This window comes from Capricornis sumatraensis, chromosome 16, assembly GCF_032405125.1.
Source record: "Capricornis sumatraensis isolate serow.1 chromosome 16, serow.2, whole genome shotgun sequence".
NCBI classification, from domain to species: domain Eukaryota; kingdom Metazoa; phylum Chordata; class Mammalia; order Artiodactyla; family Bovidae; genus Capricornis; species Capricornis sumatraensis.
In genome coordinates this window covers 32,801,781-32,814,272 of record NC_091084.1, presented here as the reverse complement: position 1 = coordinate 32,814,272, position 12,492 = coordinate 32,801,781, and the positions used below count along the sequence as shown (strand labels likewise).

At 44.8% G+C, this 12,492-nt stretch overlaps 1 protein-coding gene across 2 annotated transcripts; it reads right to left on the bottom strand.

Moving 5' to 3' along the window:
* Positions 1–9,930: 9,930 nt before the first annotated feature.
* On the bottom strand, positions 9,931–12,439 carry TLCD5 (TLC domain containing 5). 2 transcript variants are annotated; one of them, XM_068989280.1, is made up of 3 exons: positions 12,181–12,439; positions 10,397–10,469; positions 9,931–10,039 (listed from the first exon to the last, which is right to left on the bottom strand). In XM_068989280.1, exons 1-3 carry the CDS (start codon positions 12,377–12,379, stop codon positions 9,931–9,933), a joined length of 381 nt encoding a protein of 126 aa, XP_068845381.1. In that variant the 5' UTR covers positions 12,380–12,439. The 2 variants fall into 2 exon arrangements, with proteins under 2 accessions (XP_068845381.1, XP_068845380.1); XM_068989279.1 differs by having other exon boundaries at positions 9,931–10,469.
* Positions 12,440–12,492: the final 53 nt, after the last annotated feature.

Below are 12,492 nucleotides of genomic sequence, written 5' to 3'. Positions count from 1 at the left end.
TAAATGAATGTGTTAATTTAACTGCAAAATAACAACAGGATATAACAGAATTCTGAGTCTCCAAAGTGACCATTCAGAGCCCAAACATAGCTGAATTCCATCCCAGCCCCAGCACGTCCCTAACACAAGAATAAAACCCTTATCTTGTTCAGCCATGTGTCGCCTGCCACAAACTGCAAAACAGAACAACGCCCAAAACCAGCTAGTCTGATTTCAACTGAGGACAGACAGACTCTGTAGTCAGAAGCATCACAATGAAAGAAGTCTAACTCACACAGCTGGCCTGGTGGGTCTGCACACTCTACAAAACAAAGCCATACCACATACAGCACTTCAGACTTGAAAGGATCTTTAAAAAGGCACTGTTAATTTGCCAATAGCTCTAGAATCAGCAAAATGTACCTAGAGTGCACTGGAGTTAGACCATGAGAAGAGGCTGAGGTAGTTAGGCTGAGAAGAAGACGGCAACTGTTCTATACTAGTAACTTTATTAAGGCAGCCTGGCACAGAAATAACACTAAACCAGTACCTCCAGATTTCACCCCAACATATATTCAAATCAGGGACAACTCTAAGAGTCAATGGATGCTTGAGATTTATGGGGCAAGATATGTTCAAAGAAAAAGTAATGGTCACTTAAGAATAAATCTTGTGGTGGAAAAAAAGAAACTAGTAGTAAATTCCTAAGAAATACGAATCCATAATTGTCTCACCAAGGCACATTAAGTGGCTTTTAAAGTCTTTTGTCTTTTAAAAAGTATGTGAAATTAGGCAGTACCTGAACTAATTCAAGTAGATATTAAACCCAAACCAATTTGCAGATTCTTCTTAGAATATTCATCTTTTAATCCTTTGTGCCCAGCACAGTGCCTGGCAAAAAAACAGGCAGCATTAACTGCATGTTTATTGTACATTTGTATCTCACCTAAGTTATAAAAAGCAACACAAATACCAAGGTTTTCTTTCCAACATAATGGAAATAGGAAGAAAATCTCTGAGAAGCAAAGAAGAAGGAAAGATCATTACTTGGTGGCCTTTAGGTGATTTTAATGTGGAATGAGCTGGTGATCCAAGGTTCTGTTTCTACAGAATTAAACACCCTTACTATTGCAATGAAAACTACCAACATATTAGTTTCTAATAAGACTTGTCTCCAGGGTCAACAGAGAAGGCAAGAATTGAGAGAACCAGGAAAACAATTACCCTTGAAAGTGGCTTCTCAGAGACAAAACACCCTGAAAGAAAAGGAATGGGAATAACCAGAAAAAATCAAAATAAGCATTGTTAATAATGTTAAGTGTACTCTCGGAGAAGTTGAAAATTAAATGCATTAAAAAAAATACACAAACGAAGAATAAATAGTTTAAATATTTAATAGAATCTTTTAGGTGAACATTCACGTGATACTGGGAAGCATCAACAGGAACAGGAAATTCTGTTTCTGGAGTAGCTGTTAGGGTAAGATAATGGAATTTGGCCCTTTTAAAATCAACAAATGAGTCTTACAATTGGGTGAAATTCTCTTATTAGGGAATTCAACTACTTTTTGCAGAAGCACTTCTCAAAATGCTTTCTTTGCTCCCTAACTTCAGCTATTTGATCTTTTTTTTTTTTTCTTTTTAATGACGTAATGGTTTGAAGGCTGACCAAAAAAAATAATAACAACTGAAACTTGGGACTTGAATAAGTAAGTAAAGTCACTCAGTCGTGTCTGACTCTTTGTGACCCCGTGGACTGCAGCCCACCAGGCTCCTCAGTCTATGGGATTCTCCAGGCAAGAATACTGGAGTGGGTTGCCATTTCCTTCTCCAGGGGATCTTCCCAACCCAGGGATAGAACCCGGATCTCCCGCATTGGAGGCAGACGCTTTAACCTCTGAGCCATCAGGGAAACCTGAATACGTTATAATAACACTGAAATATATGTAGTAAAGAATATGCTTTTATCACTTAAATATTTCAAAGAATAACTCTAAAGAGTAAGGAAACTCACTTAAACCACAAATGGTCTACCTCAATTCACCAAGCAACATAGGTAAGTACTGTAAAAGACTGACCCAACTCAACAAATCCACCTGCCAGCTTCTACTACATAATTCGCTAAGGCCTACACCCCTTAAATGCAAACGTTTCTGGAAAATGAAATCCTAAAAGTGCAATAATTAAAATCAAGCCCCATGATGTTCCTCTGCCCTTTTTTTTTTTTTTTTAAGTTCCTTGATATTGTCCCCACCAGGAGACTGGGACTTACTGGTAATTCCAACATTCTGGAAAACTATTAAGACAATAAACACTGTGCAAGTCAATGTTTCAAGGATATCAATTTCATAAATCATCAGGCAGTAGTCTCAGAATGAAGTTCACAAACAGAACAGGGTCTAGGGAACTACAGGACAGGAGTTAAACTTATGAGGGACCAATACCCCAGCCGACCTCCGGCGCTGACCTTCACCCAAAATGACCTTCCTCTGCTTCCAAGATCAGTAATGAATCCTAATGCCCACTACGGACAGAAAAACACAATCGTGGCTTTACCTACCCTTCCTCTGACACTCTGGAAAAGTTTCTCTCCAGAAAAAAAAAATACATTTCCAAATTCAATCAACCGGGTAACTTGGCAGCAACCCCAGACTAACTGCAGAGCTCGGAAACAACCCTCCGTCGGATGCCTGTCAACTTCACTGGGCAAAGGCAATCGGCAATCCTGACTCTCCTGTTAGGTCGGGCCCCATCCAGGGAGGCTAAGCGCAGGGGGGAGCTTCATACCAACCTGTCGGTGATAGTAGACTGTGTGCCACTCATTGGGGCCCTTGGCGAGAGGTCCTCCTTTTATCCAACTTGCATTTTACAGTAACACCTCCACCCCACCCCCAGCGCTCCGGGATCAGGCCCGACTCCGTAGGGGACACCAGAGTCCAACTCAAAACTCCATTCAGTCATCTAGAACTTCCGACTGGCAGGGGTCAAGGAGAGGGGATGCGGGTGGGAGCGAAGCAAGTTATCTCCCCAAACAAACCGAGCAAGTCCGCCAGAAGGCGAGGTCTAAAGCTAGGGAGCGATCCTTGGGAAAGCGCCGGAGAAAACTTCGTCACGGAGGGAAGTCGGCGAGCCGCGCGGGGAACGGACCTCAGGAGTCCGTCCGGGGCAGGATGGGCTCCTCGTCGGGGTCTCGGGGGCCTGCAAATCCCCGCCGCCAAGCCGGGGCCCGCTGGCTTCTGCTTTCTATCTGGGGCTGCCGGCCGCTCGTGGCCGCGGTCTCGGCCGCGTCTCGGGCCGCCCCGCGTCAGCCGCGCGCGGCTCCATGGCCCCGGGCCGGGGGACCCCTCTCGTCGTCCTCGCCTCCCCCCACCAGGCTCCGGATGCCGGGACGAGCACGAGCGCCGGGGGAGGAGGTCCCGCAGCCGGAGGTGACAGGAACCTGGTCTCTCAGCCCCGCGGGCTGCTCCCCATCCCTCGGAGGCCCGGGCTCTTCCGCGGTCGGCGAAGGCGGCGGCGGCGGCGGTGGCTCCTCCCCGACGCGCCGGTAGGCGGCGGTTCCCGCGAGGGGCGGGAGGTTCCCGTCTGACCCGGCCTGGAAGCACGGGGCCGGGAGGCCGGCGGCGACCGCGGCGACTCGGAACGCAGGACCGGCTCGCCGGGTCCTGGGGCTCTCGCGGGAGCGCGCGCGGCGGGCGGAGGAGGCCGCCGGCGGTGGAGGGGGACGCGCGACAACCGCAGGCGCGCGCGCGGGTTCCGGTTCCGGTTCTGCCTTCCCGGCCCCTGCCGCATCCAGCGCGAGCGCTCGCCCTTCCCCTCCCCCGCCGACTTTTTTTGGCCTCCTCCCCTCTGACTTCGGGAAGCCGCCTCACCCGGGATCCCTCCGCGGCGCGCGGGGAGGCCCCAGCCCCCAGCTCTCGCCACCCCGCGCGCCGCCTCCGCTCACCGGCCGCGGGTGCGCGCCGCCCCCGCGCGGACGCCTCCGCCGGAATCTTGTGGGGGGAGAGCGAAAAAGTAGTTCTGCGGGGGCAGAAGGAGGTGGGCACCGTGCAACCCTGAGAATCCCACGCGCCAACCTAAGGTTGTCCCAGGGAGCCCACGAATGCCGGAGGTTGCTACTTTGGGGTCTAGCTTGCCCTAACTCGGCTTTCCCCCAGAGAGAACGCCCCCAGTCCCGAGGATGGGGATGAGAGAGGAGGCTCTTTGGAAATTACTCACCCCCTTGTCCTAGAAACTTGTATTCCTTAAGGGAGCATACTTGTTCTTTTCTGATAACACGCACAGACTGTTTTTGGCGAATGGAAGCAAACTCAGGTCCGGCTGCCCGGACCCCGCTGCTCTCTGGTGAATCAGACCCCAGCAGAGAGAGGTTTTGGCCTTGGCCGCTCACCTGGGGCACCTGCTGGCCTCGGCCCAGGGCAGGGGCTGCCGCGCAAAAAAAGTCTTGGCTGCCGGCGGAGGGTTGGAGGATGGAAGTGTATAGGAATGGGGAGACAGTTTGGGAACTGGAGCCAGGATTTCTTCGTATAAGGTTGCTTTTAGGCTGCTTCTGCCTTGGCAAAATAAAATGTGTTATTTGCCAAATTGAGCAAGCATGGTGCTTTCCACAGCGGCTTAACAAGCTTGCTGTGGAAAGAAATGGAGCGGGGGGAGGGGGGGCAGTTTATTTATCCTGTTACATTACAGTTCTCTTTGAAGAGTTCCCAAATATATATGTTTTTTTCCTACTAGGTAGTAGGTTTAGACACCCATCCAGTTTTATGGTTGCGTAACTCAGGATTCAAGCTATTCAAGTTCCATGTACAATATATTTCTTCCATTCCGCCTGCAAACATCTGAAGTGGCTGTCTCTTCATACAACCATTATCAGACTTTCGGGTTCAAACCTGTATTGGTGGGTAAGGGTCTTTAACCTTTTTTTGTGGAAATCAAGTGGCAAAGCAAATCTAATAAACAGTGGATGTAGAGAAAGGAAACAATTACCTCTTAACAATGCTGTTTCTAAGTCAGTCCGCAACAGTGCGTGAAAGGATCATTATCCCTGAATAGATGCATGAGCTAAGGCTGACGTTAGAACTGGGTTTAAAAAAAAAAAAGATAAAGATAAACAGAGGCCAAAGATGACTCTTTATTGCTCGATTTTTTTTTTTTTTTTTAAGTCCAGGGCACAGCCAACTAATTTTGTAATGTTTATTTTGGGAAAGAATAGAAGCAGAATAGGGTTCCAAGCCACTTTCCTAATGATCAGACCAGGACACATTGCCACCTGCTGGTGTACCCTAGCATGATAATTCTGTCCTGAAAACTCTTCATTAAACTGCGCATTTTCCATAGATAACTGGAAAGAGCTTCATCAGTCTGTATACAATGACCAAAATTCAAACTTTATCCGCAAACTTTTAGACGTGCTAAATATCTTTTTTTGCCCTATTCCAACAATTTCACAGCGTAGGTATCAAATTAATTGGACCCAATGACTCATCAAATCATGCATTTTGAAAATGAGTTTCCTTCTTCCCTTCAAGAATGCCTCACTCCACGAGCTTCAGGAATAACACAAACTGGGAAAGTTTCCTAATTCACCTTCTCTTCCTTGCATACAAAACCTCTTGGCAGGCTGCTTTCAAGATCTTTCCAAACTTAAACAGACCCAAAGTTCTAGCTGTGAGCAAAGAGGCCATTTGCTGTGGGAAAGCTTCGGAAGATGGTAAGCAAAGGATTTAATTAAGCCAGTGATTATTCACTCCAGGGCTCTTTTTTTTTTTTTTTCCATAATGAAAATCTCTATATTCACGCACAAAGCTCTCATGGTAAAAAAAAAAAAAAAAAAAAAAAAGGCCAGAAAGCCTCTTTACAGCTGTTGGTAGCTCTAGGCTGTTCTGGAGTCTGTATATAGAATACCTTCACAATAGTTACACCAATTTAGGCAGAACACACTCCACAGGGACATTAGTCCTTTACCTAGAAAAATGACATCGATGACACCTATCCACTGTGCATGCTCTTTGAGGTTTTCCAATGGGGGTTTATCCAGGCCCTCATCCATTCTTTCAAGCTGCTTATTGAGCACCTGGCTTCCCAAGTGGCTCTAGTAGTGGTAAAGTACCGCCTGCCAATGCAGGGGATGTAAGAAACTTGGGTTTGATCCCTGGGTTGGGAAGATCCCCCTAGAGGAGGAAATGGCACTCCAGTATTCTTACCTAGGTAATCCAGTGGACAGAGGAGCCTGGTGGCCTACAGTCCCTGGGGCTGCAAAGAGTTGGACATGACCAAGCACACAATGAGCACCTACTGTGTGTCTAACACTGTTCCAGTCTTTGGAAGCAGAGTCTGAAGAAAGCAGAAGGCCCTGTCTTCATGGACCCAACTGGACATCATCATTTTCAAGGCAACTACTCAAATAGGCCAAACATAAAGAAGGCTGAGCACCAAAGATTTGATGCTTTTGAACTGTGGTGTCCAAGAAGATTCTTGAGAGTCCCTTGGACTGCAAGGAGGTCAAACCAGTCAATCATAAAGGAAATCAATTCTGAATATTCATTGGAAGGACTGATGCTGAAACTGAAGCTCTGATACTTTGGGCCCCTGCTTCGAAGAACTGACTCATTGGAAAAGATTCTGATGCTTTTGAAGATTGAAGGTAGGAGGAGAAGGAGACAATAGAGGACGAGATGGTTGGATGGCATCACTGACTCAATGGACATGAGTTTGAACAAGCTCCAGGAGATGGTAAAGGACAAGGAAGCCTGGCATGCTGCAGTTCATGGGGTTGCAAAGTCAGACACGACTGAGTGACTGAACAACAACTAAAACAGGTGGCAAAATAAGAAATTAAGTTCTTCCTCCTCCTTTTGGCAAACTGCTTTCTGTATGTAGATTGTTGCCTCAAAAAATAAACACTATTAAGAATGGTGGATAAGAGCGGCTAAGAAGTATTTTACCGGTAAGTATAAATAATGGTTCAACCTTTCTGCCGGCCAAAGCCTTTTTTTAAAAAAAGTTTCTTGGCAGAACCACAAGAAAGACATAAAGCAGACCCTGGGTTGATAAAAAGTTGTTTATTTTTATAAAATTTAGTATAAATCTTATTGAAATATAAATTCTTCTTGAGCAGTGTTAATAATTATTACATAGTAATCTGAATGCAAATGAGTACTTCATGTGTCTGACCATACCACATGTTAATTAGCCCTTCAGTACCTGTCATGGACAAACTCAGCATCTTAACTGCTGAGTCACCTTCATTTCACAGTTTTGTCTCAGCAAGTTGCCTTCAGAGTTATCAGCTACAACATCAAGAAAAAGCTGAAATGAGGGATTCTCCTCCTCTTATCATTAGTTAGGTTTCTTGAAATTCAAGAAATCTAAGTACATTCCCCTAAAAGAGCAAGGTCTACAATCCCTTCACTTCTGAGGCGTAAGGAGAAAAGAACTGGTACCAGATTAAGTCTATTCATTCTTCTGGTATGGGACAGGTTGCACTGTGCCAAAATTCAAGAGACGGCTTTTTTCTTCCTTTTTTTTTTTTTTTTTTGGTGCCAAGCCATGCTTTTTTAACTAGGCTTTTGCTAAAATCAGCATTCCCTAGCATCCTACTTTGACCACAATCTTATTGGAAAGAAGCTAACCAGCATTTCAGGGATGTGGGTCATAGAAAAAAAGGAGTTGGGGATCCTACTGTCAGATTATTCTCATGTCCAGCAAATCTCCTTAACCAAATGACAGTTATTTTAAAAGACCCATAGTTAACATGCCTTTAAAGCTGTCTTTTCCCAGAGCAATGATGACTTCATGCTGTTCCAACCACTCATGCCTGGACAATGATGTCCATTTTCAAGAACCACTCATTAGGCTAGGATTACGAGTGCCCATCGAATGGGCTGACACTTCCTACCGACCTCCAGCCCTGACTTCAACAGCCCCAGACTCTTGCTCATCAGCTGAGCTACGTGGTTGCCACTATGTGGTCTCAACAACACAATTGACTAAATAAATAAAAAACAAACAAACAAATAAATAAAACTTCCCTTTTTTCCCGTAAAAACCCTACATTAAAGACCTTCATTAATGAAAAGCCACCTAATGTCTCTATGAAATATGCAGTGGAGTATTTTGTTTATTGACAGTAGGGTTCAAACAGAGGCAAAGAGTAAACAAGTGACCTGCCCAAAGGATCTGGCAGGTGAGTAACCAAATTAGTTCAAAGAACCTAAGAATTCTCACTTCCTAAGCCCTTTTACTTGGAGAAGGAAATGGCAACCCACTCCAGTACTCTTGCCTGGAGAATCCCATGGAGGGAGGAGCCTGGTAGGCTACAGTCCATGAGGTCGCAAAGAGTCGGACACGACTGAGCGACTTTACTTCACTAAGCCCTTTTACTACACTTGTGTTCTTGCTTTTCCTAGGTAAGATGAGAGACTATTGACTAAGAAATATTTTTTTCCTCCTAACATTGGCTTTTTCATAATATACTGTCCAGAGAGAGTGGCACCTTTTCCAGAGAAAAAGTAGTAACAAGATGAACAGGGAATGTATCTGAAATGGAAAAAAAAAAAAAAAACAGTCTCATCACCCTGAGGCCAGGACATTTGGTCTTTGGTTCTGGTTTATGGTATGTATAGCAGAGCTGAAACCTGAACTGGCATCTCAAGCCCAGTGGAATCTACATGGTAAATCCCTACGGAATTCAGTCACAACCTCTCATGCCTAGGAGATTAATGCACAAAAGCCCTGAGAACTGGCATAGTTTTCCTGGTAGGGCAGAACCCGTACAACAGGACTCGGTAAATCTGCCCACACCTCATTCATCTCTCATCCGAAGCTCTAGCTCTATGGTTTTTGTGCAGAAAAGAGTTAATAGAGCAGGCCTGGAAAGGGCTGTCTGCAAGGTTGGCCCTTGGCCAGCATCCGGGGACTTAGATTTCGTCAGGAAGGTTCCCACATGAACTGATGAGACTGGCTCACTGAGTCTAAACTGCACAAACAATGTGGTTCATGACGAAAACCTCCTTTCCCTCTGGGAGTCAGGAAAAGGCGGACTTTTTCGCACCGTGGAAAGACTGCCTATGGCACCAGCCCCCATCTGAAACCTTGGATACTGAGTCTCTAACCAGCTTTCTTCTAGACATTTCATACATACTTTGAACAGATCATTGCTAGAGGAATTAGCACATCCTGCATGATCCCACTGGGAGAGGGCTCTCGAAGCTTGGGCTGGTTTCTCCTGTACTCTGCTCTGGGTGCCTTTTCCTTTTGCTGAGTTTTCATTGTATCCTTTGGCTGTAATAAATCAAAGCTCTAAGTAAAACAAAGTACTGTGTCCCGTGAGTCTTCCTAGTGAAGCATCATGCCTAAAGGTATGTACTTGGGGACCCCCAAGTACAGGGAGCCCTATATGGTATATACCAAGTATATGGTATAGGGAGGCTCAGGAAGTAGCCCCCCACCACTGTCATGGTTTCACCCCCCATCCTGCTCTCAGTTTCCTGATCCAAGTTACTTCCTGAAAGTCCCTCACTTTATAGTAAATGGGGTGCATTTCTTTAAGCTGCTACACAGAAACCAGGAAGAAACACTTGTTTATTCAAAGGAATACAGAAGAAACTGCACTAATGTTTTTTGAGTTCCTTTCTAAGCTGTCTGGTCATCAAGCCTCCCAGGGACGGAAGAGCCAGGGTCACCACAACCTACAAGGAATGCAGCACACTCATCTCACAGCTCTGACTTGCTCGCAATTACTGCTGGTAGTCGCACTTGCCACAGCTGTGCTGCTGCAGAAGTCAGCGTTTTAATACTGGAATGTGTTCTGCTCCAAGACTGGCTTTCAAACCAATCAGTAAATTTAGCCCTTTGTTGTGATCTAAGTTCGTAAGAAGCATGATTCTGTAGCAGCCATATATCCAACCTGGTTCCCGTGGCTGACTGAACCTAATCCATTGTCCAGAGCAAGCCTTGGCTAGTGTGTCTTGAGATGTCCATTAAGTCTGAGCTGCCGCTCCTCACTCCACCTGCTTCTCCAGGTGTGGTACTTCTTGATGCTTTTCCTCCATGCAAAGCGCCAGATGCTAAACATGAAACACCAAGACACCACATACATTGCCACTCCCCCGACCTTCACAAACCACTTGGGCGCGGGTGAGACCATTTCACAGAAGAGGAGGCAAGCTCCTACACCAATCCTCACTCCAGTGAACAGGGCCACAAAGAGGAAGTCCACCATGTCTCCAGTGAAACTATGGTAACGGCCTGTTTCACGAAGAAACCAGCGCATCTGTAGCAGGGGGTTGGTAATCTCGCTTCCGAAGAGGACCGCATTGACCTCTGTGCCCGACTCTCCAAGCACCAGGGCCACGATGATGCCCAAAATACTCAGTGTGTGGTGAGCCAGCATCAGAGGCCCCTCAGACCGGAAGTAGATGCACCAGCCCAAGTCGAAGATGAAGTAGCCCAGGGTGAGACACAGAACGTGCACTTGGAGAGGTGTATTGGGTGAGCCTGAAATAAACCAAGACAGAAGCAAATTGAGTGGCTAGGAATTGTGCTGGCTTACACAGGGATCCTGTGTTGCTCTTTCTCAAACCTTTTGGAATCACTGAAAACAAAAGCAATGGCAGGCACATGCTTTTTAGAGGCAACCAAAAAAAAAAAAAAGACTAAAATCTAAAACTCTGGTCTCTATCAAACCAATGTTACGGGCCCCAGGACATGCTGTTCTGATGCATCAGATCTCAGTGAGTGATTCGAACACCAGCAATGATCCAGCGTCCTCTGTGTAGCAGCATAAAATTGAGTTATTTTGTTCTTTCCATTAAAATACTACACAGTCTCTTTCTTCCTTTTTTTTTTTTAACTAGCTAAAAGTCTGCTTCCAGATTCAGTTATTCTATCCCACTAACAAATGCAAACTATCATATATGGGAATGGACAAAGAACAAGATCCTACTATATAGCAAAGGGACAATATTCAATTTCCTATAATAAACCATAACAGAAATGTTACTCTGTCCCAAATGTCACATTAATTTCTTAACTTAATGGGTTAGATTATTGGACACTGGTGGCCCTAACTTGTTTTGAAAGTGGACTCTGGAGAGAACCGCCAAAGTTAGTATGTTCCCATATGCAAGAACATAGGGTGCAAGGACCTGACATGTTTGAATCCATTAACAACCTTCATGTAAAACATAAAGCTTAAGCATTGCTTCCTATCAGTTTGATAGTTTGAGGAGGAAATTCAGAAACTCAATATGGGAATATAAAGAAATTAGAAAAAGAATCCATGGAATTTAAAAAAAAATCATATTCTAGGGAATGTACAGATTGAACTACGTCCCCACAAAATTCATATGTTGAAGGGCTGAACCCCAGCACCTCAAAATATGACTATATTTGGAGATAGGACCTTTGAAGAGGTAATTAAAATAGAGTCATTAGGGTGGTGTTCTTGTAAAATGAGGACACTAGGCACAAAAGACCATGTGAGACAGCAAGCAGGCAGCTGTCTGCACACAAAGGAGGGGAAGCCTTAGAAGAAATCAAACGTGCCAACTTGATCCTGGACTTCTAGCCTCCAGAATTGCAAGAAAATCAATCTTTGTCATTTAAGCGACCCAGTCTGTAATAAACCCCGGCAAACTAATTCAAGGGGAGACAGGTTTTGTATTGTAAGGAACATTTAGGAACACATCTGGCAGCTTAAAAATTAATGCAGCTACCCCAAATAATGAGGCATTGGTTAAATAAAGGATAGCAAATGCATACCACACAATATCATATAATAACTGACAAGGATAAGGAAGATCTATATACATAGACATGGAAAAATGATGTCCTTTGAATATACAATCAAGTAAAAGTTGCAGGTTACCAAAAAGTTTGTATTATACAGCCCATTATTGTCTGTCTGTCTGGGGGTGGTGGTAGAAAATGTTGATATTGCTTTTATAATTTATACATTTTGATCAATTAAATTATAAAAAGCAATTAAAATTGTTTTAAAAAATAGAGTTATGAAAAGTAGAACAAAAGGTGATGCATACTATCAGAATTAACAAGATGAATGAAGACTCCCAAAGCACATTATAATAGTAATTATTCTTCAGTATTCTTCAGCATTATACAAATTCTGTGGAAAACTCCCATTCTTCTAGGACTACCTCCAAATCATAAATTCCTAAGGGAAAATTCTCTAATGTCTCCCACATACCTGGGTGGGTAAAAGGCCAAGGGCCGTCAATGAAGCCAATATAAGCTGAGAGCCCTATTGAGAGGATTCCGTGGGCGAACGTAACCAGCCGGCAGTTCCACTCATAGCTTCGGTGCTTATTCAGGCGACAGAAAGAAACGTAGAGCGAAAGCCAGCCCCCCAGGCTGCACAGTGCCTGCAGACACAGAGCTAAGGCCATCCTATGACAAAAAGACCAAAACCAGAAAAACAAAGAATGCACCCTAAGAAAACAGCATCAGGTCACATTGAGTATATGTCTTCATTTCTACTGTAAGATAGTACAAAAATATT